Source organism: Caenorhabditis elegans, chromosome IV (genome assembly GCF_000002985.6).
Source record: "Caenorhabditis elegans chromosome IV".
Taxonomy (NCBI): domain Eukaryota; kingdom Metazoa; phylum Nematoda; class Chromadorea; order Rhabditida; family Rhabditidae; genus Caenorhabditis; species Caenorhabditis elegans.
Genome location: NC_003282.8, coordinates 4,941,971 through 4,965,827, shown reverse-complemented (window position 1 = coordinate 4,965,827; position 23,857 = coordinate 4,941,971). Strand labels below are relative to the sequence as shown.

General features: G+C 31.0%; 5 protein-coding genes and 44 non-coding genes across 49 annotated transcripts; 23 read left to right on the top strand and 26 right to left on the bottom strand.

Annotated features, from left to right (window-relative positions):
* Positions 1 to 13: 13 nt before the first annotated feature.
* 21ur-14328 lies at positions 14 to 34 on the top strand. The gene has a single exon (NR_053378.1).
* 21ur-4237 lies at positions 15 to 35 on the top strand. Its single transcript, NR_053377.1, has one exon.
* A 233-nt stretch (positions 36 to 268) lies between these two features.
* On the bottom strand, positions 269 to 289 carry 21ur-6701. The gene has a single exon (NR_053376.1).
* An 82-nt stretch (positions 290 to 371) lies between these two features.
* Positions 372 to 1,870, bottom strand: txt-3 (Vitelline membrane outer layer protein 1). The gene is made up of 5 exons (NM_068283.4): positions 1,596 to 1,870; positions 1,112 to 1,537; positions 952 to 1,056; positions 617 to 753; positions 372 to 569 (listed from the first exon to the last, which is right to left on the bottom strand). Exons 1-5 carry the CDS (start codon positions 1,822 to 1,824, stop codon positions 459 to 461), a joined length of 1,008 nt encoding a protein of 335 aa, NP_500684.2. The 5' UTR covers positions 1,825 to 1,870; the 3' UTR covers positions 372 to 458.
* A 179-nt stretch (positions 1,871 to 2,049) lies between these two features.
* Positions 2,050 to 2,070, bottom strand: 21ur-11641. Its single transcript, NR_053375.1, has one exon.
* Positions 2,071 to 2,202: 132 nt separating this feature from the next.
* On the top strand, positions 2,203 to 2,223 carry 21ur-3295. The gene has a single exon (NR_053374.1).
* A 378-nt stretch (positions 2,224 to 2,601) lies between these two features.
* 21ur-2669 lies at positions 2,602 to 2,622 on the top strand. The gene has a single exon (NR_053373.1).
* A 58-nt stretch (positions 2,623 to 2,680) lies between these two features.
* On the bottom strand, positions 2,681 to 5,093 carry str-164 (Serpentine receptor class r-10; the record flags this gene model as incomplete). Its single annotated transcript, NM_068282.1, has 8 exons — positions 2,681 to 2,763; positions 2,968 to 3,145; positions 3,576 to 3,707; positions 4,041 to 4,182; positions 4,234 to 4,368; positions 4,419 to 4,497; positions 4,636 to 4,723; positions 4,902 to 5,093. 8 exons carry the CDS (start codon positions 5,091 to 5,093, stop codon positions 2,681 to 2,683), a joined length of 1,029 nt encoding a protein of 342 aa, NP_500683.1.
* On the bottom strand, positions 2,782 to 2,802 carry 21ur-5256. The gene has a single exon (NR_053372.1).
* 21ur-357 lies at positions 3,720 to 3,740 on the bottom strand. The gene has a single exon (NR_053371.1).
* 21ur-3882 lies at positions 4,021 to 4,041 on the top strand. The gene has a single exon (NR_053370.1).
* On the top strand, positions 4,565 to 4,585 carry 21ur-1750. The gene has a single exon (NR_053369.1).
* On the top strand, positions 4,823 to 4,843 carry 21ur-12751. Its single transcript, NR_053368.1, has one exon.
* 21ur-2441 lies at positions 4,880 to 4,900 on the bottom strand. The gene has a single exon (NR_053367.1).
* A 178-nt stretch (positions 5,094 to 5,271) lies between the features above and the next one.
* On the bottom strand, positions 5,272 to 5,292 carry 21ur-7584. Its single transcript, NR_053366.1, has one exon.
* Positions 5,293 to 5,792: 500 nt separating this feature from the next.
* On the top strand, positions 5,793 to 5,813 carry 21ur-13918. Its single transcript, NR_053365.1, has one exon.
* Positions 5,794 to 5,814, top strand: 21ur-1824. The gene has a single exon (NR_053364.1).
* A 1,032-nt stretch (positions 5,815 to 6,846) lies between these two features.
* Positions 6,847 to 6,867, top strand: 21ur-7881. The gene has a single exon (NR_053363.1).
* Positions 6,861 to 6,881, bottom strand: 21ur-10842. The gene has a single exon (NR_053362.1).
* Positions 6,882 to 7,498: 617 nt separating this feature from the next.
* Positions 7,499 to 7,519, bottom strand: 21ur-6625. Its single transcript, NR_053361.1, has one exon.
* str-163 (Serpentine receptor class r-10) lies at positions 7,510 to 11,641 on the bottom strand (the record flags this gene model as incomplete). Its single annotated transcript, NM_068281.3, has 7 exons — positions 7,510 to 7,710; positions 8,618 to 8,927; positions 9,372 to 9,513; positions 10,611 to 10,745; positions 10,886 to 10,964; positions 11,011 to 11,098; positions 11,441 to 11,641. The coding sequence occupies 7 exons, from the start codon at positions 11,639 to 11,641 to the stop codon at positions 7,622 to 7,624; spliced, it is 1,044 nt and encodes a 347-aa protein (NP_500682.2). The 3' UTR covers positions 7,510 to 7,621.
* Positions 8,220 to 8,240, bottom strand: 21ur-13580. Its single transcript, NR_053360.1, has one exon.
* 21ur-9956 lies at positions 8,223 to 8,243 on the bottom strand. The gene has a single exon (NR_053359.1).
* 21ur-4542 lies at positions 9,575 to 9,595 on the top strand. Its single transcript, NR_053358.1, has one exon.
* On the top strand, positions 11,189 to 11,209 carry 21ur-7179. The gene has a single exon (NR_053357.1).
* Positions 11,642 to 12,404: 763 nt separating the features above from the next.
* On the bottom strand, positions 12,405 to 12,425 carry 21ur-9105. Its single transcript, NR_053356.1, has one exon.
* Positions 12,426 to 12,698: 273 nt separating this feature from the next.
* 21ur-14494 lies at positions 12,699 to 12,719 on the top strand. Its single transcript, NR_053355.1, has one exon.
* A 715-nt stretch (positions 12,720 to 13,434) lies between these two features.
* On the bottom strand, positions 13,435 to 13,455 carry 21ur-9285. The gene has a single exon (NR_053354.1).
* An 852-nt stretch (positions 13,456 to 14,307) lies between these two features.
* On the bottom strand, positions 14,308 to 14,328 carry 21ur-7929. Its single transcript, NR_053353.1, has one exon.
* Positions 14,313 to 14,333, top strand: 21ur-9517. The gene has a single exon (NR_053352.1).
* A 2,959-nt stretch (positions 14,334 to 17,292) lies between these two features.
* str-169 (Serpentine receptor class r-10) lies at positions 17,293 to 19,757 on the bottom strand. Its single transcript, NM_001028421.2, has 8 exons — positions 19,535 to 19,757; positions 19,398 to 19,485; positions 19,271 to 19,349; positions 18,604 to 18,738; positions 18,372 to 18,513; positions 18,189 to 18,320; positions 17,697 to 17,874; positions 17,293 to 17,392 (listed from the first exon to the last, which is right to left on the bottom strand). The coding sequence occupies exons 1-8, from the start codon at positions 19,721 to 19,723 to the stop codon at positions 17,310 to 17,312; spliced, it is 1,026 nt and encodes a 341-aa protein (NP_001023592.1). The 5' UTR covers positions 19,724 to 19,757; the 3' UTR covers positions 17,293 to 17,309.
* 21ur-3606 lies at positions 17,460 to 17,480 on the top strand. The gene has a single exon (NR_053351.1).
* 21ur-8984 lies at positions 17,950 to 17,970 on the top strand. Its single transcript, NR_053350.1, has one exon.
* 21ur-15133 lies at positions 18,135 to 18,155 on the top strand. The gene has a single exon (NR_053349.1).
* On the top strand, positions 18,552 to 18,572 carry 21ur-9157. Its single transcript, NR_053348.1, has one exon.
* On the bottom strand, positions 19,513 to 19,533 carry 21ur-8180. The gene has a single exon (NR_053347.1).
* Positions 19,758 to 20,381: 624 nt separating the features above from the next.
* Positions 20,382 to 20,402, bottom strand: 21ur-10347. Its single transcript, NR_053346.1, has one exon.
* 21ur-15188 lies at positions 20,385 to 20,405 on the bottom strand. Its single transcript, NR_053345.1, has one exon.
* A 407-nt stretch (positions 20,406 to 20,812) lies between these two features.
* Positions 20,813 to 20,833, bottom strand: 21ur-14418. Its single transcript, NR_053344.1, has one exon.
* Positions 20,814 to 20,834, bottom strand: 21ur-10900. Its single transcript, NR_053343.1, has one exon.
* Positions 20,817 to 20,837, bottom strand: 21ur-13024. The gene has a single exon (NR_053342.1).
* 21ur-14065 lies at positions 20,818 to 20,838 on the bottom strand. Its single transcript, NR_053341.1, has one exon.
* Positions 20,839 to 21,064: 226 nt separating this feature from the next.
* Positions 21,065 to 21,085, top strand: 21ur-13794. Its single transcript, NR_053340.1, has one exon.
* Positions 21,066 to 21,086, top strand: 21ur-9551. Its single transcript, NR_053339.1, has one exon.
* A 153-nt stretch (positions 21,087 to 21,239) lies between these two features.
* Positions 21,240 to 23,847, bottom strand: Y9C9A.5 (Serpentine receptor class r-10; the record flags this gene model as incomplete). The annotated part of the gene is made up of 8 exons (NM_068279.2): positions 21,240 to 21,322; positions 21,867 to 22,044; positions 22,520 to 22,651; positions 22,749 to 22,890; positions 23,010 to 23,144; positions 23,404 to 23,482; positions 23,527 to 23,614; positions 23,659 to 23,847. 8 exons carry the CDS (start codon positions 23,845 to 23,847, stop codon positions 21,240 to 21,242), a joined length of 1,026 nt encoding a protein of 341 aa, NP_500680.2.
* Positions 21,589 to 21,609, top strand: 21ur-15516. The gene has a single exon (NR_053338.1).
* 21ur-15672 lies at positions 22,106 to 22,126 on the top strand. Its single transcript, NR_053337.1, has one exon.
* On the top strand, positions 23,301 to 23,321 carry 21ur-1423. The gene has a single exon (NR_053336.1).
* Positions 23,637 to 23,657, bottom strand: 21ur-5116. Its single transcript, NR_053335.1, has one exon.
* Positions 23,848 to 23,857: the final 10 nt, after the last annotated feature.

Here is a 23,857-nt window from a genome sequence, read left to right as displayed (position 1 = left end):
TGTTGCCGTAGAATTCTCGAATATACATGTACTGAAATAATCACAAAAAACCAAAATATTAACAGTAATGTGTGCTTGGTCCTGTTGTGCTTAATTGTCATACTTTTTTTTTCAGATTTCCAAAAGTAGTATAGGGGAGAAGGCATTTCACTTATTTATTGTGGTTTATTGTTAATTTAAAAAAAAACTTTTTTGGTTGATTGTTTTGAGCTGAATAATAAAAGTCCGTTCAACTTTTATACATTTTTGTAATTAAACAATACTTCTATTATCATACATCCAAAGCAAACTATTTCAAACAAAGAATTAACTCTTCTTCATAACAAAGTGAAACATACCGAAACATATATGTATTATTTTGAAGTCTTTCGAATATTGAAGATTTATTCATGATTTATTGTCAAAAAACTTTATACTTTATTTTATTTATTTATTTTTTTTAAATTAATTTTTCTTCACTAAGATCTTGAAATAGTTTTCGCAATTCCAACTTCATAGCCACCACATGTTATTATTAATTGTTCGACAATAACACGGTGCCAAGCCGGAACAGTAAATGTAATTTTCTCCTGAAAAATATTATAAGAATTTGTATTTTAATAGAACAGCAACCAACAATTCTTTCATGAGTGGTAGCATCCTGAATCATTCTTTGAAGTTGGCTAGTTGTAATTCGTTCCGAGGTCTTGGTAAGTGCAGTATTAACCTTGGCAGTGAACATCCCATGTGTGGCGGAAATTCCAGCCTCAATAGCTGAAAATAAATATATATGCTGGTGAGAAACACCCAAGTTCTAAAAATATTTTTTAAAGATTTTTTTTATTCCAATCCCGAATGAATGATTTTTATTTTCTGGAAATTTACTAATTAGTTTTTGCTAGTCTATTGATTTGTTTTCACGCAGCTTTCAGGTGTACGCTTATTGAAAAAAAAAACATAAAATTTTCAAACCTTTAGAAACTGAATATTTCTCAGAATTGGAAAGCGTAGTCGTCACTCCACTAGTTTTAGTGATAGAAACTCTTTGTTGGAACTCCTTGGTCACTGTTCCAGCGCCTGAAATGATTTCTTCAGTTGGTAATAATTATAAATTTCAAAATTTTCGATAAACCTCTTCTATTGTCATATTCTCCAATACGTACAAGCGAGTAACCAGGATTACAACTTGATACTCCAACTTGACAACATTCCAAATCCACATTGTTAACAGCTGTATCATCACCTCGCCCTTGTTCTTTTTCAATTTGACTTTGTATTCCACAGACTGCGTAACCTTCTGGGCACCACTGATCATCCGTCCAATCTCCCCATCCAGTACCGTCTCCTTGAATTCTCGAGTCTCGGTTCCTGGGGCCATGTGGTGTTCCACAGTACCCGGCAAAGTTGTCCGCTGCACAATCATCACCATCCCGTTGATTTTGCTCAGATCGCAATGTGAATCCAATGAGCACTTTGTTGTTCGGGCAGTATTTTATACCTCCCCAGCCACCCCACGGTGCCTCTCCGCTCATTATTTTATTGTTTCTGCTGATGGCGTCTGAAATGTTTTTAAAAGAAAATAACGTTTTCTAAGATTTTTTAAAAATCAAACTGACCGGATCCTAATGGACGACAATAGAGGGCAACAGCATTAAGACCAGTATCATCACCACGTGATCCTTGTTTTCCCTCCACCTTCACCTGAATAGCGTAGGCAAACTCTCCATCGCGGCATCTAGCCCATGAATTCCAATCTCCAAAAGTTGTAACACGAGGTGAACGTAACTCCACTTTATTGCAGAGAATGGGTATGGCGAACAGTAATAGGGTAATTAAAACAATCATTTCGCTACTAATGGTGAGCAAGGGCTCAGTATTTATAGAAAACTCTGAGAGGTTCAGCTTTGCTCCACATTTCATATCTTCTTTTTTTCCATCACAAGATGTTGCCAAAAGGTGTTAGATGTAGTAGAAACATGGAGATTTTAGAGAAAAATCACTTTGAAAGTAACAATTCTTTGAGGTATACGTTGTAAAAAACTCCACTGGATCAAGCTAAACACAAAATTTGAGATGGTCAACGATGTCGGAACAAATCTTCGTGACTCATTTGTTTTTTATCTTTTTTTTGAAACAAAATTGGCATTGGGCACTATTTTAAAAAATTGACATTTTACCGTTTCAGTGTATTTTTATTAGCAATAGATTTTTTCTTGAATACAATCACAAAATACAATGAGGCTCTTTCTTTTTTTTTCTTTTAACGAACTGGGATTTTATGAAACTATCCAATAGTATGACAAACATGGCTTGTTTGGAAAGAATTATAAACTTGCCCAAAAAACAACAGATGTTCGACAATGTACGACAGAAGTAGCGACAAAAATTGAGTGAATCGAGTTATCAATCGTGTTCCAATCTAGTTAATATTGATGAAGCCCAACATTTGTTCAATCTCTTCGTAGATGATATATTGAAAGACAAATTATTTCGAATTGTTGAAGGTTCTCAACAACCTCATCATTCAAATCGAGTTTATCAAATTTAATTCAAATTGTATAAACTGTTTTGTAATCATGTTTCGCTACAGTATTAAGAACAGTTAATTTCATACGATAGTATTATCCAGCAATGGGAACGGTTGTTTAAAAAATTTAGTAAAGAAGATAAATTTCAGGAAATTTGAAATATATTTGAATTATTAAATTGTTGCTTGATTCCGTGATATTTCCGCCTCGCTAGCATTCACACGATTTTTGTTTGAAGAGAAACAATAGAAGTAGTCTGGAAATATGAAAGTATGGAAATAAACAGTTTGCGTCATTGATGTTTCACTGTAGATGAAATTTTCTAGGGACTCTGAAACGGCAATGATAAATTTTCAATTGAACTTTTTTTCAGGTAGAATTTATTTTGAGTTAGGTTAAAATGTTTATAAAAGTAACTTTGTGGTTTTAATTTTTTGTTTCTTGTTTGTTGTAAATTTACCTGTTAACGCCAATCGGTAATGATCAATGATAAGAAATAATGGAAGTGGATCAACAGCTGGATAGGCAGCATACAGGAATGTTACAAGCTTGCTGAATGGTGATATATTGATACCAAATGCCGGAAGAACTAGGTAACTGCCGACGGGAAGATACATCAGCACTATTGGAATTATTGCCTGAAAATTTGATATGTATAATATGTATCATTTCAGATGTATCATTTCAGAATAACTACTGAAGTTGAAAAATAGTTTGAAAAGTTTTGCAATTTAAATAGTTACATATATCGAAAATGATTTTCCAAGTTGTTATGTCAACGCTGTAACAATTTCACATAACGATAGTCCGGTAAAACATAAACTTGAAAGAATATGAGCTTATCAAATTACACCTATCACATTTTTATAAATATTCTTGCATCCCACACAATTGGCAGTTTTTTTTTGATAATTTGACAGATGCCTTGATTTTTTAAAATCAAGATCTAAAATCAAGACACGTAAAGCTGTTAGTGCTTAATTTTTAGAAAAAACTCTTTTCAGCCTTTAGTAAAAACGAAAGAAAAATTATTTCAGATTTTTTCTGAGTTGAAAAATAAAAGGTTACCTGAACAACCAAAGCCTTATATAATTGTATTTGTAAATTCCTGGTAAACTCCGATTGTCCTTCATCTATCAGTGAGGTTATCCTTTTATAGCTCAAGTAGCCATAGTAACAGACAACTGAGAATGATGACGTCTGAAATTATAATAATTGAAAAATTGTAACCCATTGGAGTCAGAAGTAATTTAAAATGTTAATTACAGTATGGTGAAACATGATACTTTTATTCTCATTTTTAATGAAATAGAATATTATTGTTCTGGTTTTTCTTTACTGGAACGGGCAAGATTCATTAGATCATACGGCTGATGAAAATGTTCTTCTCAATCTTTCATAGAAAAAATCGCTAGCAATTTCCAATCCAGAAATTATGAAGATTACAAAAAATGTTTTTAAAAATTTTCTGTTTCACAGAAACTTTTTAGGCTTTTAAAATACCGATCAACGTTCGGATAACTGGAAACCCACAATCATTGCTGTAAAAACAATAGTAGCAATCAAAGTAGACATCACAATTTCCTCCTTCCCATTTCCCCTCTGACTCCAATATAGTGCTCCGACATATGTCACATTTTCCATGCTCAAATTATAATTGCTCATGATGCTTTCTCTGAAAAAACTCGGAAAATGCGCTGAAAATCTCAAAATATCAAGTATCTACCTGACATAATCCGTTGTTTCTTGAGTTGGAGATAAAAAATAGGCGACAGTGCCTCCCCAGATAATACCGAAAAACACTGGAATTGTCAGCCAAACTACAAAATACCAGCCGTGAAAGTAGGCGAGGCGGCCTTGTCTGAAACAATTTCAAAATTCGAGTTTTCGTATTGACGCGCGGTACCATACCGTTCAGAAGCAAAATAACGAAAAACAAAATGTATCACAAAAAATGTTATTGTAACTCCGAAGCACCCACACAACACGCCTGAAAATTTTTAAATTTTTTACAGTTTCAATAAGACTATTTGTAAAATAGTTATTGCTTGCAATAATGGTTTGCATATATATCTTACTGTTAGTATATTAAAAATTGATTGAAAACGAATAGAAGTATACAACTCACAAATTAATGCAAATTGTGTGGTTTCACCGAGAAGCCAATTTGTTCGATCAGCCAGCACGCAGAAGCTTTTTTGAAAGCTGTGAATAAACTGAAAATTTTAAATGCTTTTTTCTACAAATGAATTCGAAAAAAAAAACAACGGTTTAAGATAACTTTTATAAGAAAATCTACGTTACGTCCCGCTCAATTTCCTAAAAATATTTCAATAAGTTCCTCGAAACTGAATTTTCATCAGCAAATTAATATTTTGCACAAATAGGTCTTACCGGTCCAACAATTACATCACAAGTTGAAAAGAACATAGCGAAGCAGGAGAAATATATCATCAAATATCGATAGTTTCCCATTTTCTTCGGAGATTTTGTAAGAATGAGGTAGATTAACAAGGAGTTCAAGCATATTGAAAATACAAATGAAGTCCATTGAACAACGTTTTTGAGCTCTTCGTAGGTGGCCATTCTAGAATATAAATGAGTTTTGAATACAAAAATAGATAAATCTGATTGTGAGAGAATAAAAATATTGTTGAATTGAGGTATCACAAAACTGAAACATCAAATTGATTAAGGAACAAGGATTATATAAGAAAGATTATAGAAAAACAAATTCATCAAGCTTTTGAATGAAAAAAATCTAAAAATACCTTCAATCCTTAAATCATTTTAAACTACTCAATACAAAATAAATGAAAAACGTGAAACAGTAAATTTCTAAAAATTTCACCGTCTATAGCCGGTATTATAATTTTTTATACTAAAACAAGCGATTTGTATCTAGACATGTTTATTCTATGCTCATCTCCCCATAGACTGCAGATACAATCAATGTTCCCTATGCTGATAGATGTACGTCAGAAACAATTACTTGTCGGTAATTTTTCAGGTATTAATATGAATAATGACATGTCTTAGAGCCACCCCAAAGGTGCATAGAAAGTGACATCAGAATTTCATGTTAAGTTAAAGTCTGTACGATTACTGGGGAAGATTTTATTCCGATTCACTTTTAAAAACCCAAAATCCGGGTTTAGAAACTGTCAAGTTATGTGAAGTGTAAAATTTAAGTTGAAAAAAAGTCTTTTACTGGTCGGATTTTGGTTACTATAAATATCACTGTTTCACATTCTATACAAGTTACAGAACATTTAAAGGATTCTGTTTGTGAGGACAGTGGCATGGGCAGTAGCAAAAGTGAAACACAAAATAACAAAATATTATTTTTAGAAACTCCAAAATAGTTCGAATGTGTTTCACATTGGTTTTATTTGTTGATTGTTACTAATTTCAACTACATATTAACTAAAATAAAATACAATATATTGTTGCAATGCAATTGAAAAGTGTTTAGAGACTTCATATTTCTATAGAAGTGCTGTAGTTGTAAACGTTATATTACAAGTATAAGAGCAAGCTTAAAAGAGAAAAATTCAAATATTTGTGTTAAAACTCACACTGATATTTTTATTGCTAATACGGAGAATCAATACAAAGTGCGTTCTAGAATTCTGATTAGACGGAAATTAGAATTGACGTCTATGTTTTTGTTTTCAGAATAGGGTTTTCTTATTGTCGTTGTTCTGATTTTGTCTGTATTCGATAAATTTTCGTTTCCTCATTGTCTTAACCCGAGAAAAATTTTAACTCATAAAACAAATTACATTTTCAACATGTCGTTTTAAATTGAAAAAAAGAAGAATTATTAAGTTGAGTTTTGTTATAAAATTTGAAGCAAATGTTTAACATGAGTATTTGATTTTTCTATGTTTAATTGTAACATTTGAGAACCATAATTTTTGTATTATGATATTCTGATTTTAATTTGTTTGTAGTTATAAAATGTTAATCAGCTGAGAAATGACGTTGATTGTTTGATAGACATTGTCTAGAACATTGCAAGTTCAAGAAGATCGTTTTCATATTTTCTTTTTGAGAAAAATAGATTCCTGATAGAATTTTGAAAAAAAAGTAAAAACCGTTGAAAATGCTCATTAATTTTTAATTTTTAATTTCAATAATATTTGGAAAAGTTTTCGGCATTCTTGAGAGTTATGATTTGAAATTTCTTTTTAGTGAAACTATTTTTGATTTTTCATTTCTTTTTAAATTCCTATAATAGACTCTCGGATATTAAAGAAACTTCGTAGTTTTCTTACTAAAAAGGTATGTACAGTTTCAACATATTCTTTTAAATAGACGTCATTTGAAAAATGGCTTTCATAAGCTTGACACGACCTGAATATGAAAAAATTAGCATAAACACCGGCCATTTTAAATATCGAAATTTTGAATCAGAAAAAAAAATGAAAATTTTTAAAGCGATCACTTTACTGAATGAGTGCATTCTTCTCTCACTTCGCCACTCCTTTGTTTTTAACGTATGATTCCAGTAATCTCTCGATTTTTGTAGTACTTTTACGAAAATCTTAGATTTTGTATCATGATTGCTTCCAAATTTTGTAGTAATCTGAGCAATCTGCTGATTTCTTACTTATGACGTTGACATTTTGTAAATCTTCGTGCAAATGGAAAACCAATAAGTTTCAATAATAAATAGATTTTGAAAGAATGACGAACGTTTTGAGGGGTGACTTTTTAATGTTATATAAAATTATTTGCATATTTCGTTTCATATAAAATTTTATGGGAATTTCAGAGAAAGTTAATAATAGCGGAAAAAAAGATTACGTTTAAAATTGAATGGGAACTGTTCAAACAGGAAAATTTTTGTTTATCCGTTTTAGATTTTTAAATAGTTTCAATTTTGTAGGAAACATTTAAAAATTCAAAAAAAATGTAATCTATAGTCTCCTGCTCTTTTCCGAAAATCTGTTTCCAATGTTTAGATTTTTCGAGTTTAAAACTAAAAGCATCAACGTAAATATTGAACATTTCATTGTAATATTTTTTATTATAATATCTTATTGAAACAGTAGTTTATACTTTTGGAATTAAAAAAACAATTTTTGATTATAACATTCAAGCTGAGGCTAACTACAATTAGAAACATGTCGTGTCACACTCGTTGGTTCATCTTCTGCTCCAATTCGGTTATTTACATTGCAACAGCCAAGGAACTCTGAAAACAGAAATGATGAATATACAGTGCCGGCCAAAAGGATATCCCGTTTAATTTTTTGAGCATAACTTATTTCAAAGTGATTCTTTTAAGTGGAAAAATGACTATGATACATATAAATGTGATCAAAACATAACCGTTACAAAGATAATTTTCAAAAAAAAACCAAAAATTAAAAAAATTTCGGGAAATTTTCAAAAATTCGAAAAACTGAAAACTATATAAATTTCGAAAATGGGTTCCTTGTGAACTTGATCGGTTTTATGAGTCTACGGTACTGCTATAAAACTAATAAATGAGTATTTGTGGATTTATTTTCGGCAATAAAAACTTATGTGTCACGTGGCAATATACCATAAGCTAACCTACAACTTGCCTATGCTCGAAAGAGCCTCTCTAATTTCAGTCATTGTGGCTACGAAATCAGTTTCATTAGTTTGAAATCAGGTTTTCTACAATGTTCAACAATTATCCATCAATCTTGTATAAAATTTGTATTTATCTCCTTTCAATTAAAGAGCCCAGAGGTATTAGTCACTCTAAACCGGGATAATTTTTTTAATAGTTATTTGAAACAGTAATATTTGAACAATTTTACCAGGATTTTATGAAAACCTCAATCTAGGTTTTTATAACATTTTTCCAGGAATTTCTTTATCGAAAAATATGTATGTGGAAGTTGAGACCACTTTCAGTAAAAATGAAGGAGATTGAAGATCGAAAAATTCCGTAAAACCTTTAATATTATTGCACCTCTGCTCCTCATTATGAAAGGTTGTGTAAAAATTATAAATGTATTGGCAGTTGGCAATTTTTGTATGGTCAAATTCCAACGAGTTAAGGTTTGCAACACTGCTTTTAATTGAAAATTTCACAAAATTACGATAAAATTTTTTAGAAAACTGACCCAACACTGCATCGCGATAATTATGAATGATAAATATAATGGGTAACGGGTCGAGTGCCGGATACAATGCATACACAAATGTTGCAATTTCTCCACTAATTTCCAATTCAATTCCAACAAGTGGAAGTGTTAAATACAATCCAATTGGTGTGAAAATAAAGAACATTGGGATGGAAGCTTGAGCAACAAGAGCCTTGTAAAGCTGTTTTTGTAGGTTTCTGGTATATGAAGATTCACCCTCGTATATTAGTTTTTTGATTCGAGTGTAGCATTTTGTTGCAAAATACGCAAGAATGGAAAGAGAGACTCCCTGAAAATATAATATATTGTGGAACTATTGAAAAACGGTTTAAACTGTTGAATTTTAACAAGATACAATTTTTGGATAAAAAAAACTGTCATTAACTCAACTGGTTCAACTGTTTTGAATTTCACATGATTGAAAAACAGTAAAATTTTTAGGGAAATTTTTTGCAATTTTTTAACTCTTCTTCTATATTTAACTCTATTTAACTCTACATTTAAAAAATCACAGAAAAATCATACTAAACATTTTTCGGTTTAAAAAAATATTAAGGTGGTGAAGTTATTGACACTCAAATTTTTTAAAGAAAAAATTTTTCAAAAATTTTCCTAAGATACTCGGATATTTTCACACAGAATGGGTGATTTTGAACATTTTCCAGCATGAAGCTGTTAAGTTTTTCAGTAACATTTTTTTCTTATTCAAAACTGTATAAGCCTATTGACATACCATAATACTGAATAAAATAGCCATTCCGAGCAGAGCGAACTTGTTCATAACAGACTTTCCATTTGCATCTTTTACGAAATATATTGATCCGATGTATGTCACATTTTCCAAATCAATTTCATAATGATCTTTCATTAATGTTCTGAAAATTGTTTCCACTGTTTCATTTAGTTGATTTAAATTATTCGAAACTGAACTGATATTCGCACGTTCGCGTTTCGAAGCTAATTAAGTGAAAAAATCTAAATCTATTTTTGAGCGTTTTGAAAAAATTATGGTCGTTATTTTTGTCTACAGTAAAATTTTATTTTATTTCTGATAAAGAAAAAAACAAAAGTCTTCTGGACAGTTGATTAATTTTTTTTGAACTTTTCTCAAATTTCTAATAAAGAAAAAACAATAGTCTTCTGGATCAGTTGATTCGTTTTTTTTTTAATTTTTTTAAATTTCTGATAAAGAAAAGACAAAGTCATCTGAATCACTTGATTCGTCAAATTCTTTTTTTTTTAATTTTTTGAAATTTCTGATAAAAAAGACAAAATCATCTGATCATTTGATTCGTCAAAATCTTTTTTTTTTAATTTTTTGAAATTTCTGATAAAAAAAGACAAAATCATCTGTATCATTTGATTCGTCAAATTTTTTATTTTTTATTTTTTGAAATTTCTGATTAAAAAAAGACAAAGTCATCTGAATCATTTGATTCGTCAAATTCTTTTTTTTTATTTTTTGAAATTTCTGATAAAGAAAATACAAAGTCGCAAATTTCAGTTGGACTGAAAACCTAATTAGACGATCAGCGCCGGTTTAGCACCGATCTACTCCTAATTAGCATCGGTGTTTTCCGACCGCCGAGTGTAACTATAGATTTCCTAATTAGCTCCGGTTTAACCACATATATAACTGAGTTCCGCTAATTAGAACTGGTTTACGCCAAAAAAAAAATGTTCATAAAGTTTTCAACTACAAATTTTTTTTCTCAAATATAAAAACCTGTGAGCATGTTTTATGTTTTATAAAATAATCTTAGTAACGTTTTATTTTCAATCCGAAAATTGCACAATTGACACCGTAACTGAAAATACAAAAATAAGTTGTAAATAAAGATCACTGCATACAGTTTTTGTTTTTTTGCTAAATTCGAAAATCAAATGAGTGTGAAACAACTTCTTTTAATAAAATAAATTTCTGGAAAATGTTGATTTCTGTCTGCTACTAAATAAAAAATTCTGGCACTACCTTGAGTATTCCAATGTGATATCGTTTGGAGCACAAAAATAAACAGTCACAATCGTCCAGACGGTACCCACAAAAAGTGGTACGAACAGCCACACAACTAGATATCCTCCTTGAAAATATTTCAGTTTTCCTTTTCTGAAATTAAACCCCGTTGAATTTTATTCAAAAAAAAATCTAATAGAAAAATGTGTGAAAAAATTATCAACTTTTTTTTTGGTTTTTGAATTTTATCGAAAACTTGTTTAAAAATAATTAACATTAAATTTTAAATGTACCTTTCCAGAGCAAAATATCGGTAAATGAAGTGAATGGCAATAGTCGCTAGAATGACACCAAAGCATCCACAAATTGAACCTGAATTTTTGGATTTTTAACAGTATTTTTTCCGAAAAAAACTCACTCAAGAAACATGTCTCACCAAACGGGCCCAAAAAAGTGTCTTTGATTTCCGTGATGACAATAAAACCAGGTCCAGCAGAGAGAATGTACTGAATGGTTAAAAAATTCAGAATGGAAATCAATGAAAATTTATCCGTTATAACTTGTTTGTATAAGAGTCAGAAAAAAACAAAAAGTGTTTTCGCACAAGTACTTCAAAAATGATTTTTTAATGATTTTAAAACTTCACTTCAGGGAGTCGAGTTTTGTCGCTAAACCTAATTAAACGGGATAATTGTAAATAAATATTTTTAAAATTAAAATAATAATTTTCAAATGTTCTTAGAAATTTGAAAATAATTTTCATTTGATGGGCACTTCAAATTTCTTGAATATTTTTTGAAAATGCACTAAATACCGTCTGACTAGTTCCAGGCAGAAAAAAAACTTACGGGTTGTATAACAATATCCAGAACTGAGAAAAAGATTGCAAAAACGCAGAAATAAATCATCAAGTACTTGTAGGAGCCAATTTTTTTTGGTGAGTTTGTGCATATCAGTAAAATCAAAATTATATTCGAAAAACACGAGAAGGCAAAAGAAATCCTCTGAACCGTTGCCTTCATCGCGTCGAATGTCGTTTCTTTCTTCATTTTTTCTTTCAGACTTTTTTCGTCGTTTTTATCTTAAAATGTTGAACTTTGGGCGGGCTGATCTTCCTTTTTGTGTGATTAAGAAATTGAGAGGGTATTCAAGAATTGGTGTATGTTCTACATTGTAGTCACGAGTAGAAGATTAGTGAATTGGAATAATGAAAATTCGAATTCTATTGAAGAGGAATTTACTATGAATTTATGATAGGAAAAAGAGATGTGGAAGTGAAAAAAGGTGAAACTTAATCCTGGGTACTTTAAAAAAGAATTTTCTGAAATGATATCATGTTTTACTAGAACTTGCATGATATTAATAGAAATGGTGAGCCATTTTTGTGGAAAACATTGTTTCCTACCTTTCAAAATTAAAATTATAACTTGTACCAAATAAAAACTGTTTAAATTATTTTGTATTTTTAGGATTGAAAATACCAATTCTAACATAAACCTGAAGCGAAACATGTAAATCATGTTCAATAAAAAAATGTATAAATAGACAAAAAACTACAATTTCGATTGACTTCAATCGGATTATATCTATTCTGTAGACGTCGATTCTCTGAGCAACTGGAAATATTAAAAATTTATTTTCAAGAAATTTCATGTGATTGTGCAAACTACTTGGAAACAAAACGCCGAGATTGAATCAATAAATGTGAGGAATGTTTTGAGATATGGATTGTAGTCTTATTGAACTGTAGGAACTTTTTCAAACAAGTACATAGTGTTACCATTACGCTTAGAACTTAAAAGGAAACGTATTGAAGACTATAAAGTTCCTCAATTGTATTTTTAAAACAACACGAACAGATATTGAAAAGTCAAAACATTACTCTTTTTTTAGAACAAACATAAAAACTATAATATTTCAGTTCAAACAAAAGCACCAAAGCTTCAGAAAGAACGTACAAAAAAAAAGTGAAAATTGTATGTGCATTTTGTTCGCCGAGATCATAATGTGATACACCACACAAAGTTCAATAGCCTAACTTCCGCTTCATCAGAGCTCACTGATTCATCTCATTTTTATAACAATAAGATAACGTCTGTTTCGTAGTTATGTAGGGATGAATGTCGATAAGGTGAAGTTACTTTGGGATTATAAAAAAACGAAGATTATCTAAGAATATAAGAAATTTCATAAAAGAGAAACTTGAAAACTTGATTTTTTTGAATTTTTCAAAATTTTGCTCTATGGTTTGGTGTGAACAGAAGTCTAATGAGGTCAATTCACACTGTTACTTTGGTCATCAGATAGATATTCAAGTATAAGATCTTTGAAACTGAAACCTTATTGAAGATATTTATTCGGTTAAAACTGAGTATGCAGAAAATACCACATATTGGAAACAGAAAAACGATTCAAACAAAAATTGAAAATTAAATTTTTCATCTCGACAAACTCCAGACTTGGAAAACAAAATGTCTTACACTAGCCTTATTACGACTATTTTCAACCAGTTTTTATTTTGAAGTTTTGAATATCAAAATTTTTTTGGCTTCTTAAGAAATAGTCAATCATGTGTTACTTTGTCTTTTTCATTTTCTAAAAAAAAGTATCAGAACATTAACAATAAGACATAACAATTGTTGTCGAAAATAATTCACAAAATAATCTAGTCAAAATGATTATATGACTCGAAATTTTGCAAAATTGTACAAATAACAAGATATATGGGCGAAAATATTTGTCAGTTTCACTGGGAATTAAAAATGTTCTCTGAAATAGAAACGTGTATCTCCTGTTCTTATAAAAGATTTTCTCCAAAATAACCCAATTGTTCCTTAAAAATGCGAGAACCGGTAAGTCAACAACAGGGATCATGAAATTTACTTCTTTATATCAACATGATGAAACATTAAAGTGCTCAAACACCCCGCTAAAGCTTTGAGGATGAAAATGGCAATGAAATAGCAAACAAGTTGTAAAATGAAAGTCAATTCTGCGAGTTAAAAAAACATGAAATTTTGAGGTTTTTTCATTAAGATGTTTTCACCAAAAAATAATTTGCCCCCGGAAATTAAAATCTGTATACTTGGAAGACAAATCGAATATAAAAACAGTTATCAACTTCCTGGCAATAAATTGCATTGTTTTTATGTGGTGAAATTAACATCTGAACTTCCAAACCTAAAACTAGAAAAATCGAAGTTTATAATGCGGAGCGCAATGGAATCCAAGATGGTTATTTCAAAAAGTTTAACAGTCACCTTCAAACATAAAAATAAAATAAAAAACATTTTTGAGTCAATCGTTGAGTAAAACAAATTCATAAAGAAAAATTAAATCCGGAGAACGTTTTTTTAAAGCCAAAAGCAAAAGTAAAAATCCAAATTGAAAAAGGAAAATTTTTCATCAGTGTTAAAAAACTCCAGTCTCTTACTTTACGCGCCTATAATCAAATTTCCTCCAGTTCTTTGATATGTTTTTGCTTTTGCGATAGAGTTTGGAAGAAATTTCCAATTGTTTCTGGAAATCACCTTGTGGTGTGAAAATATTGGAAGAATGTAGTTTAGAGATCTATGAAAACTGCTTGATTGTGATATTTGCTCACTGTTAACGGCGGAAATAGTAATCAAATATCAGGGTGTAGATTTAATAATTTGGCGATTTTTGGTGAAAACTTGTTTCAGTATGAGTTTTTCTGCCAGGAAGTGCGTAAGGTTTTGCTAATGGTAAAGAACTAGTGTTGTAGAAAACATGCTATCTTTGAAATCAAATTGTTGAAACAGCAATTTAATTTTTAAGTGATGATCAGGGTTTGGCAAGCTAGAGTTTTATTGCTTTTTGATTAATTTTTAAAAAAAGAAAAGTGAAACAGGTGTTATTTGTCGTCCAAGTAATTTTTTTTACAATTCTTAATGAACGAAATAAACTTTTCATTGAAAAATATACATGCAGGCTTTGCCTAGGAATTTTCCTTCCTTTATGGCTTCAAAAATCTTTTACCAAAAAATGAATTTTGAAATATCAACCTCTCCTTAATTAAAACTTGAGCTCATTTTGACATAACAGCAATGGCAGAATGTTTATCGAGATGATTTTTTGGGGTTATGTTTTTTATTAAAAATATTATTTATGTGCGAGACTGTGAAACTTTAAAGTTTTGTGTTACTTGCTGAAACTGGAACTTTTGAATGAAAATCAATAAAATTGATAGACACAAAAAACACTGCAGAACAAAAGCACAGTATGGAAACAACGTAAAACCCAATATCGCAACTTTAATATCAAGAATCAGAAATTTTTATAGTTATTTTACAGATTTATCTCAAATTCTTAGATTTATTATATGAAGAATAACGAACTCGGATGAATTCTCCTAGACTTCTGATCTACAAATTATTTCAGAAAAAATCACGTTGACTCAAATTCACAGTGAAAATATTTGTTCCACATGCATGAGTAATAGTTACTGCAATAATGAAATCAGTTAAGCTTAAAATAACTAATTTGACTGTTGAAACTGAAATTAAATATTTTATTTTTAAATTATCTTTTTGCAAAAAAACCTCATTTAAATAAGTTTCTGTATACTAAAAATATCCCAACCAAAAAATAAAAAAAAAAGGTTTTTTGTCACTGTTGACACCTCTGAAAAAGTCTGAAAATTAAATAAAATTGTATTTGTTTTTCGTATTTGAAAATAAAAAGAAATAAATGATTGATTCATTGGCAAATATAATAATGTAGTAGTAACAGGTAACACATATTCTGGGATATTTAAAATTTCAGTTTCAATTCAGATACATTATGGAAACACTTTGTCTATAGTATTTTAAAATTACACTTTGATTTTTTTTTCACTTTGAACTTTGATAGTCCCGGACAAGCTATTTTAGTGTGAGGTGTGCAGTGTGAATTTCAATATTTTAAGACTAGCGGGCCCTGCGGGCCCGCCAGTTGTAGGGGGTGTAAGGCGAGTCCCCCTGCCGGGCGTAGGTTCTCGGCTTCGCCTTGAACCTGTTAGAGGGTTCGTGAAATTTTCAGTGGGTCAATGTCTTCTTGATTTCTGAGTTCGGTTTGACCAAAAACAGACGCACCCGATGAATCAGTTAAAGCTGAGTTTTGATTGATTTAAGTTTGAGGAGAATTTATATGGGGGGAGACGTACCCATATTTTGTATAAAATCGAGTATTTCTATATAATATTCGAATCCCGAATACTCAAAAAAAAACAAAAAAGTTTGTCAGTTTGTAGAATTGAACCGACTTCCAAAATTTCCGCAGACATACGCACTAACCACTAGGCCATGCGGGAGAGACCCCAAACTGGAAGTAAGGAAGGTAAATTTCTGGAGGGAGTCGTCTTTCGATTCCGCTTTCTTCAATTATGACTATTTGGGGAAAGGCGTTCGAAAACCGTTTATTACTGATATGTCAGTGGGAAAACGAATTTTTGAAAATTTTATTACAGGATTGTACTCATTATTGATTTCCTAAAAAGGAGACGTACAATTGAGGGCTATATCTTGTACACAGACAGATGTATAGAAAAAAACAAGTTTTGACCTGAAAATTAATAAAAATAATATCTCTTGGCAGAGTATTTCTAATGCGACGAAACTTCATCTTCCATTAAATAAAATCAAAAACTATGAATCAAAAATACATTCCGCAAAACTTTAGTGGAAAAAATGTTCAGGAGACCCAGGAAACCACTCCCCCCAGTACTAAATTTTTGAATTATTTTTTTCTTGAAAAATTTTCCCACTGAACTTTTTACAAATTTTATATGTCTCCATGCGTCTTGATGAGACCTACACGTCAATTTTTGGAAAACTAAGAAAAATTGAAAGCTGACCGAGTTATGATTGAAAAAGTAAATTCGCGAAATAGGGGAAGTGTGCAAAATTTGGCACTTATTCGTCTTGCTCGGCCGACTCATAGAACTTTTTTCCAATTCTGAGTTAAAAATCGTGTTCAGCGTACTTTTGTACGTGGGGTAAACAAAAAAAATATCAAAAAAGACGAAGTAGAACTTGAGATAAAGACGAAAAACTACTTTTTCGGAAAAAAAAACTTTTGGCAAAATGTCATTTTTTGGCCTTTTGTTTTATCACAACTTTTTTCCATTTGCACTTATAAACTCAAACTTTTTTCAAAAAACCAGTCTCTCTGAGTAGTATCTTGCACAGAAATTTGGAACAAAACCGAGCAAAACCCGAATTTTAATTCAATTAAAACATGCTTTTTTGGGGGTAAAAAGAGCAACAAAATTTTTTTTCAAACTGGGGAAAGCCGCCCTGGGCTCAATTTTGCTCCAAACTTAGTGCCGTTTTCTGCTCCACCGTGGGGCAAAATATTTCTAGTAGGATTTCAAATATTAGAACATGAAGTCACACGGCTCTGGAGTTGTGAATGAAAACGAAGTGGGCCATTTTTTCGCAAGCCAAAAAACGCGAAAAAACGCGAAAAAGGGGCGGAGTCTGTACACTCGGCATTTATTAGAGGCTGCTTGGCAGACTGAAACAGAGAAATGTAGTCCAGTTAAATATTATTAAAATGGATTAAGGGCTCTTTTGCCCCGGTTGTTAATTTTTGCCGCCAAACGTTTTAGCTGTTTTCTAAAGATGGAACTTGGAACTTTACAATTTTCAAGCCACTTGAAAAATATGTGCATTCTCGATTAAATATTATTAAAATTAACTAACAAACATTAAATATTCATGAAATGGAAGCAACTTGTTGATCAGTGTACGACGTGTTCACTTGGTTATTCTTTTTACAGAGGAAATGTCCGACGAGTTCTGAAAGAATTTAGTCTTTACTGTTTCACTGTGGTGATGTAAGTTTGTGGAAAACCATAACATCTAATTCTGTTCTCTAAAAATCAACTTTGATTTTGTCGAAAAATATTGTCGTAAATATTTTGTTCTATGCAATTAATATATTCGACTCAAAAACTGCATGCGCAAATTAAAAAATTTAATGACATTACTTGTTCAACTTTTATAACTGCCATCAATCTAAAACATCACATACTTGTCTAAGAAAACATCGGATTTTTATAAAAATTAGGCTTATGAGATCAATTTTTAAAGTTTCACTCACCAACCAATCCATCTCTATAATCCACGACTATAAAAATAATAGGAAGTGGATCAACAGCTGGATATATTGAATAGAATATAGTGACCAAGAAACTAGCCGGTTCGATATCAAAATGAAGAAGAGGTGCTGTGAAAAGTATTCCAATTGGAAGAAATAGGAATGTTATTGGGATGAATGCCTGAAAAAAATTCAGAATCATAATATTCTACTGTTTTCCACTGTTTTGATTACAGCTAACACAATATTTAAACATTTATGTAGTAGTTTTGCGGCAAATCATTAAGAACTTAACTTCTCTGGAAACTTGTTGCCTATTTTTCCATACATTTTTCTATTCAAGTTAACACTTTTACAACTCTTCTGAATTGCTGTTTATTCATTCTAAATTTTACTGTTTCGACATGTTCATATGATCGAAATTCTCCATTTCAATTTCACTCAATACACTCAATTCACATTGCCAGCTGTAGCTTGTGGCAAAATTTTACCCACCTGAACCACTAACGCTCTGAAAAGCTGTGACTGTAGTTTGTAAGTGTACTCAGATTCTCCAAGCTGGGGTAGTTCGCAGACCAATTTGTAGCTTTTCATTCCAAACACCACCACCGTGGAAAATGTTGTGCCCTGTGATTTCATAGATTAATTCAAAGTTTTTGTCAATTATTTGAAAAATACCATAGTAACACAAAATCCCAAATAAGAGAAAAGTTGCATCAAATCCAGATGGGGAACTCCGTGTTCATCTGGTGGGTAGAACAGGGATCCAGTGTATGTGATATCGGATATATTCATACCATAATTGACAAACACTGTTTCACTGAAAGTTCAACTTCAAGATCACATTTTGGATGTCAGTCTATCACGGATTTTTAAGTTTTCGCATAGTCATTGTCTGCTAAAAAATCACCTTAAATACGCCGAAGTAACAGAGTTTGGATGCTGAAATACCCAAAGTTGAGTGATCCAAATGGACGCTGAAACCAATGGAACTATGAACCAGACAATGAGGTAATGTCCTCGAAAGTAGGTTATTCGGCCTTTTCTGAAAATTCTTGTTTCCAAAAACAATACAGATAAATTATGTTGAAGTTGCTATGGCATGTTTTGTGCCCCCGCGGAAATTTGTTAGCTGTAGAATGCAAATGGGAAATTAATGAGATCGCCAGTCAATCTCTCACGAAAAGAGAGACAGTAGAGGTAATATTATGGCTTGTATCTGTTTTGAATAACATAATAATTGAAACCGAACAATTCTATTTCTATGCATTAGTTGTTGGAAACTTTCACATCGTAAACATTGTGAGGCTTTTGAAGTGAAAAATTGAATGTGACTGTTTAATTATGGCTAAATTTCCTGTTTGAATTTCCTCCGAAGTTAGAGATTAAATAGGATTTTTCATACTTCAGCCATTTTTTTTTCACGGTATTTCTGAAAAAAAGATTTTATAGGATTTTTTAAAGCAGAATCCCTATCCACGCTTCTTCACGTTTAATTAAAGTTTGAAACACATATTAGGAGAATTTTCAGAACTGCTACTTTACAACTGTCCATGAAACAGTAAAAAAAAGTTTACCTTTCCAATGCAAAATATCTGAACACAAACTGTATGCTTATGGTAGTTATTGAAACAGCAAAACATCCACACAAAATTGCTGAAATCAAATTTTTGCAATTTTAAATATAAATTCAAAATAACTCACTAACGAACAAAAATCCAACTTCTGGATAAGACTTCCAACTTCCCAAGTTCATCATCATGAAGAAACACGAACCATGGCTTTGAATGAACTGAATTTTTTTTAACTTCTTGATTTTGATCTTTTCAAGAATACGTTACCGGTTCCACGATAATATCCAGAATTGAATATAAGATGGAGAAACAGCAGAAGTATATCAACAAATACTTATAGGTTCCCATTTTCTTTGGAGACCTTGTTAAAATCAGGTAGATCAGTGTGAAGTTGAAGATTATTGAAACGATGAATGACACCAGTTGAATTGTGAATTTGATAGCTGCGAATAGCATTATTCGATATTCTGTATCTGAAATGGTGATGTAAAAAAAATATATAGATTAGCTTTTCAAGAGAAATGGGGGAGGTGTCTCAGGGGGTAATCATACGTTTGTCTGTTTTTTACTGACTACTACTACATTTTTGAGTTATACATAATGAGAGATGGGCAAAGAATCCAAAAATTCAATTCACAAACCACATATTGGATTTGTCATTAGCAGGCAAACAAATTCAGATGACTCATAAAAAACAACGAAAAGTCGGTCTCGGTTGAGATGTCAGAACGTGCTTTGATCTTTGAATTTAATAGTTGGTTTCGATTTGTGTTGTTTATGATAATTGACTAGGAAAAAGAATGGAGAGATAAATTCTAGTCTGTTGAAATGTGTTCTTACTATTAGTGACCAAATAACTATTAACAAGTTAGAAAACTTGTTCTAAATTTTTAAATGAGTTTTCACCTTTGCAAAACAAATAATTCAGATGGCTGAGTTACTTACAAGTTTCCGCGCAAAAAAGGGGTTTACTGTAGACAAAAATGTATCAATTTTCCGTGTTTTTCTTTGTTATTTTATTTGAAACATCGTTTGTCATATTTTCAGATATTTTTCCGCAAACTGTTATAAATAAAGATTAAATTATTGCTTTTAAGACGAATTGTAAAATTTCGGTTAACCCTAAAACGGTGCAATAAATTGAAACAGAGCACCGGATCTATTATATACATGCCGAAACAGCAAAAATATTCAATATACTGTGTACCAGTTATTAGTAAAGAGGTTTAAAACCGAAAACTGTTGAACATCTGACATATAATGTCAAAAATCACAACGTATTTTGAAATGTAAATTACTATAAAAATTCCAACAAAACTAAGAAAAAATAGCTAAATGTGAGGAAACTAGGTTTGAATCATTTACGAGAGAAAATATTATATTTCTAGTTTTCAAAAGTGTACACTCATGGGATTTTAGTTATTCTTCTGTTCTACTGGGTTATATTAATGAGGAAAATACAAACAAATATCTAAAAACAAATACTATTTCTCAAGATGATTGCCTGAAAAATATTTTCTGTTTTTTCAAAACATTAAACTTTTCAGTTACTGCTTAAACGGTGAAATAAATTAAAACAAAGCACTGGATGTATTATATACATGCCGAAACAGCAAATTTCTTGATTACGAAAATTAAGAAAACGTTATAGCAAGAATATATATTTCAAAATATACACAGGTTTTTTTTGCTAATTGAAATAAAAGGTAATAATTAGTAGTCAGAGAAAAAAAAACATTAATTTTGATTTTTTCTGTTTCTGAAAACTTTTAAATTTGGTGAAGCCATGAAAAGCTATTTTTCATTGACGGAGGACTTGCAGATTTTAAAATTTTAAAGATAGTGAATAGCTCCGATAAGAAGAATTGAAAGTTCATTTTAAAATAAATCATCAGAAAATGATACCTTGAAGTTCTAGGAAACTTCAAATAATGCACTATTTCATCACGAAAAAGCAAGAAAACATTTTAATTTAAGAAACTGAAGCAATGCGATGATCGGTGGTAGAAGGAGTTATGTAATTGTTCCGCTGACCAATGAAGTAGCGTAGAAGTTCTGAGAATGATTATATGTTTCAATTTAATATGTCATTTTTTGATGATTCCTATAAGTGACATTAATGATGCCTATTCAATATTTCACACCCAAGTGCAACTAAATACAATTTTACTTGTGAAATGTTATTTAGTCTCTTCTGGGAACTTAAAGGGGAGACATTGCCTTATTACACTTCAATTTCGGAAGACCAAATTTCGTAAGGAAACCTCTTGAAAAATGTTCCAGTTTTTTTTTAAATAGCGGTTCAATGTATTTATTTTCAATAAATACAAAAAAATAGAGGTTTACCAAAAAGTCTGAAAACGAAGAAACCAGAAAACGATGAGCACGGAATAATGACTTTCTGAAATTGCAAGAAACGTATCATCTTAATGTTGTAACGGCATACATTTTATATTAAAACAAATATTTTTCAGAGAATTTATATACTTTTTTGGTATCAAATCCGCATTGAATTTCATCGTTTTCAGTTGAACGGCTTGAAACTTTTTTTCATTATAGCATCACTTTTTCTATTGGAAAAAAAATATTTCGAACTCACCGACCAATCCATCTCTATAATCCACAACTATAAAAATAATAGGAAGTGGATCAACAGCTGGATATATTGAATAGAATATAGTGACCAAGAAACTAGCCGGTTCGATATCAAAATGAAGAAGAGGTGCTGTGAAAAGTATTCCAATTGGAAGAAATAGGAATGTTATTGGGATGAATGCCTGAAGTTTTAATTACTGTTTCACAGTTTCTTGAAGGAAGTGAACATTAGATTTTGATTGAAGCTCTTCCCCGTTAATTACTACTCATAAATCAGCGTTAAAAGTCAAAAATTTTTTAAAGTATCTTTATAACTTGTAAAAAGTCCATCTAGAATTTAAAGTTTTGTTACTCATGGCATGCTATTGAGTGGTTAAAAATTTCTGTTGTTTTGACATGTACAAAAAACAAATATAACTGAACTCTATTTATTATGTGGACCGTTACATCTTCCCATTTACATTATTCACATTTACATCGTTACATCATTTCTTCGCTACAACTTCAAAAAGGTGCACATTTAATCGAAATGGTCTTGCCCCGCGCCTTTTGTGATTACATTTTTCTACTGTTTCGGCATGTATATAATACATCCGGCACTCTGAGTCTAATAACCGACAGTGAGACATCGATAGAACTTGTTCAAAAACAACTGACCTGAGCCACTAATGCTCTAAAAAGTTGTGATTGCAATTTGTAGGTGTACTCGGACTCCCCATGTTTTGAAAGTTCACGGACCAGCTTGTAGGTTTTCAGACCAAATATGACAAGAGTGAGAAATAATGTTCCCTAAAAGTTTTAAAAAAACATCATGAATACAACTGAGATTTGTATGTTGTTTTATTTTCAAATAATGCTTTATTAATGTAGATACTATCAAACATACCATAGTAATGCAATATCCAACATATGCCCATAGATGCTTGTAATCCAAATGAGGAACTCCAGTTTCATCGAGTGGATAGAACACGCAGCCACAGTAAGTAATATCCGACACGTTGGCTCCATAATTTGTAGATACTATTTCACTAAAATTTTAAATCTTTAGAGTGACTGGATATTTTTAATAGTTTCACTTAAATATTATAATCCGCAAAACTAAACAAAATTGAAATTTTAAATTGAAAGTTAATTTTAAATATCCTACCTGATGTAGTCATTCATTTGTGGGCTAGGATACTGTGTAAACCAAGCCAATGTGAACCAAATGAAACCTGCTAGTAAGGGAGATATAAACCAAAAAATGAGATACTTGCCGCGAAAGAAACGGAGACCGCCTTTTCTGGAAATAAATAAAATTTCCTTATAATTTAAACATGCTCTTTTTGTGCTCTCTGACCATAAATTAAAGTTCTTATATTAAAAAAGGTGGCAATATATTTCAAAACTTATGCCATTTCATAGCAATGATTTGGCTCGTGTTAAAATCAGTGGTCATTGCACTTTTGATAGTTACTTAATTCTGAATAACAGGAAATTATTAAAAACTATTGACACCAAACTCACGCTGCTTTACCCCCAAAAATTCATAATTAGTGTACCTTTCCACTGCGAAATATCGGAAAACAAATTGAATGCTTATCGTAGTGATCGAGACCGCAAAACATCCACATAGCAGTACTGAAACTTCAACTTTTTCAAAGGAAAATATGAATTTTACTCAAAAATTAATATGAATCCAACTTCTGGATATGACTTCAAAATTCCCAGTTTCATCATCATGAAGTACGACGAGCCATGACTATGGATGTACTGAAAATATTTATTTTCTAGGTCATCTAATCAACATGGGTTACCGGTTCCACAATAATATAAAGTATTGAATACAACATAGAGAAACAGCAGAAGTATATCAACAAATATTTATACGATCCCATTTTTTTTGGCGACTTTGTCAGGATTAGGTATACTAAGATTATATTGGAAATAAGGGAAAAAATAAGTGAAAATAGTTGGATGAAGTATTTGAGCTTCGAGAAGAACATGTTTTGTACG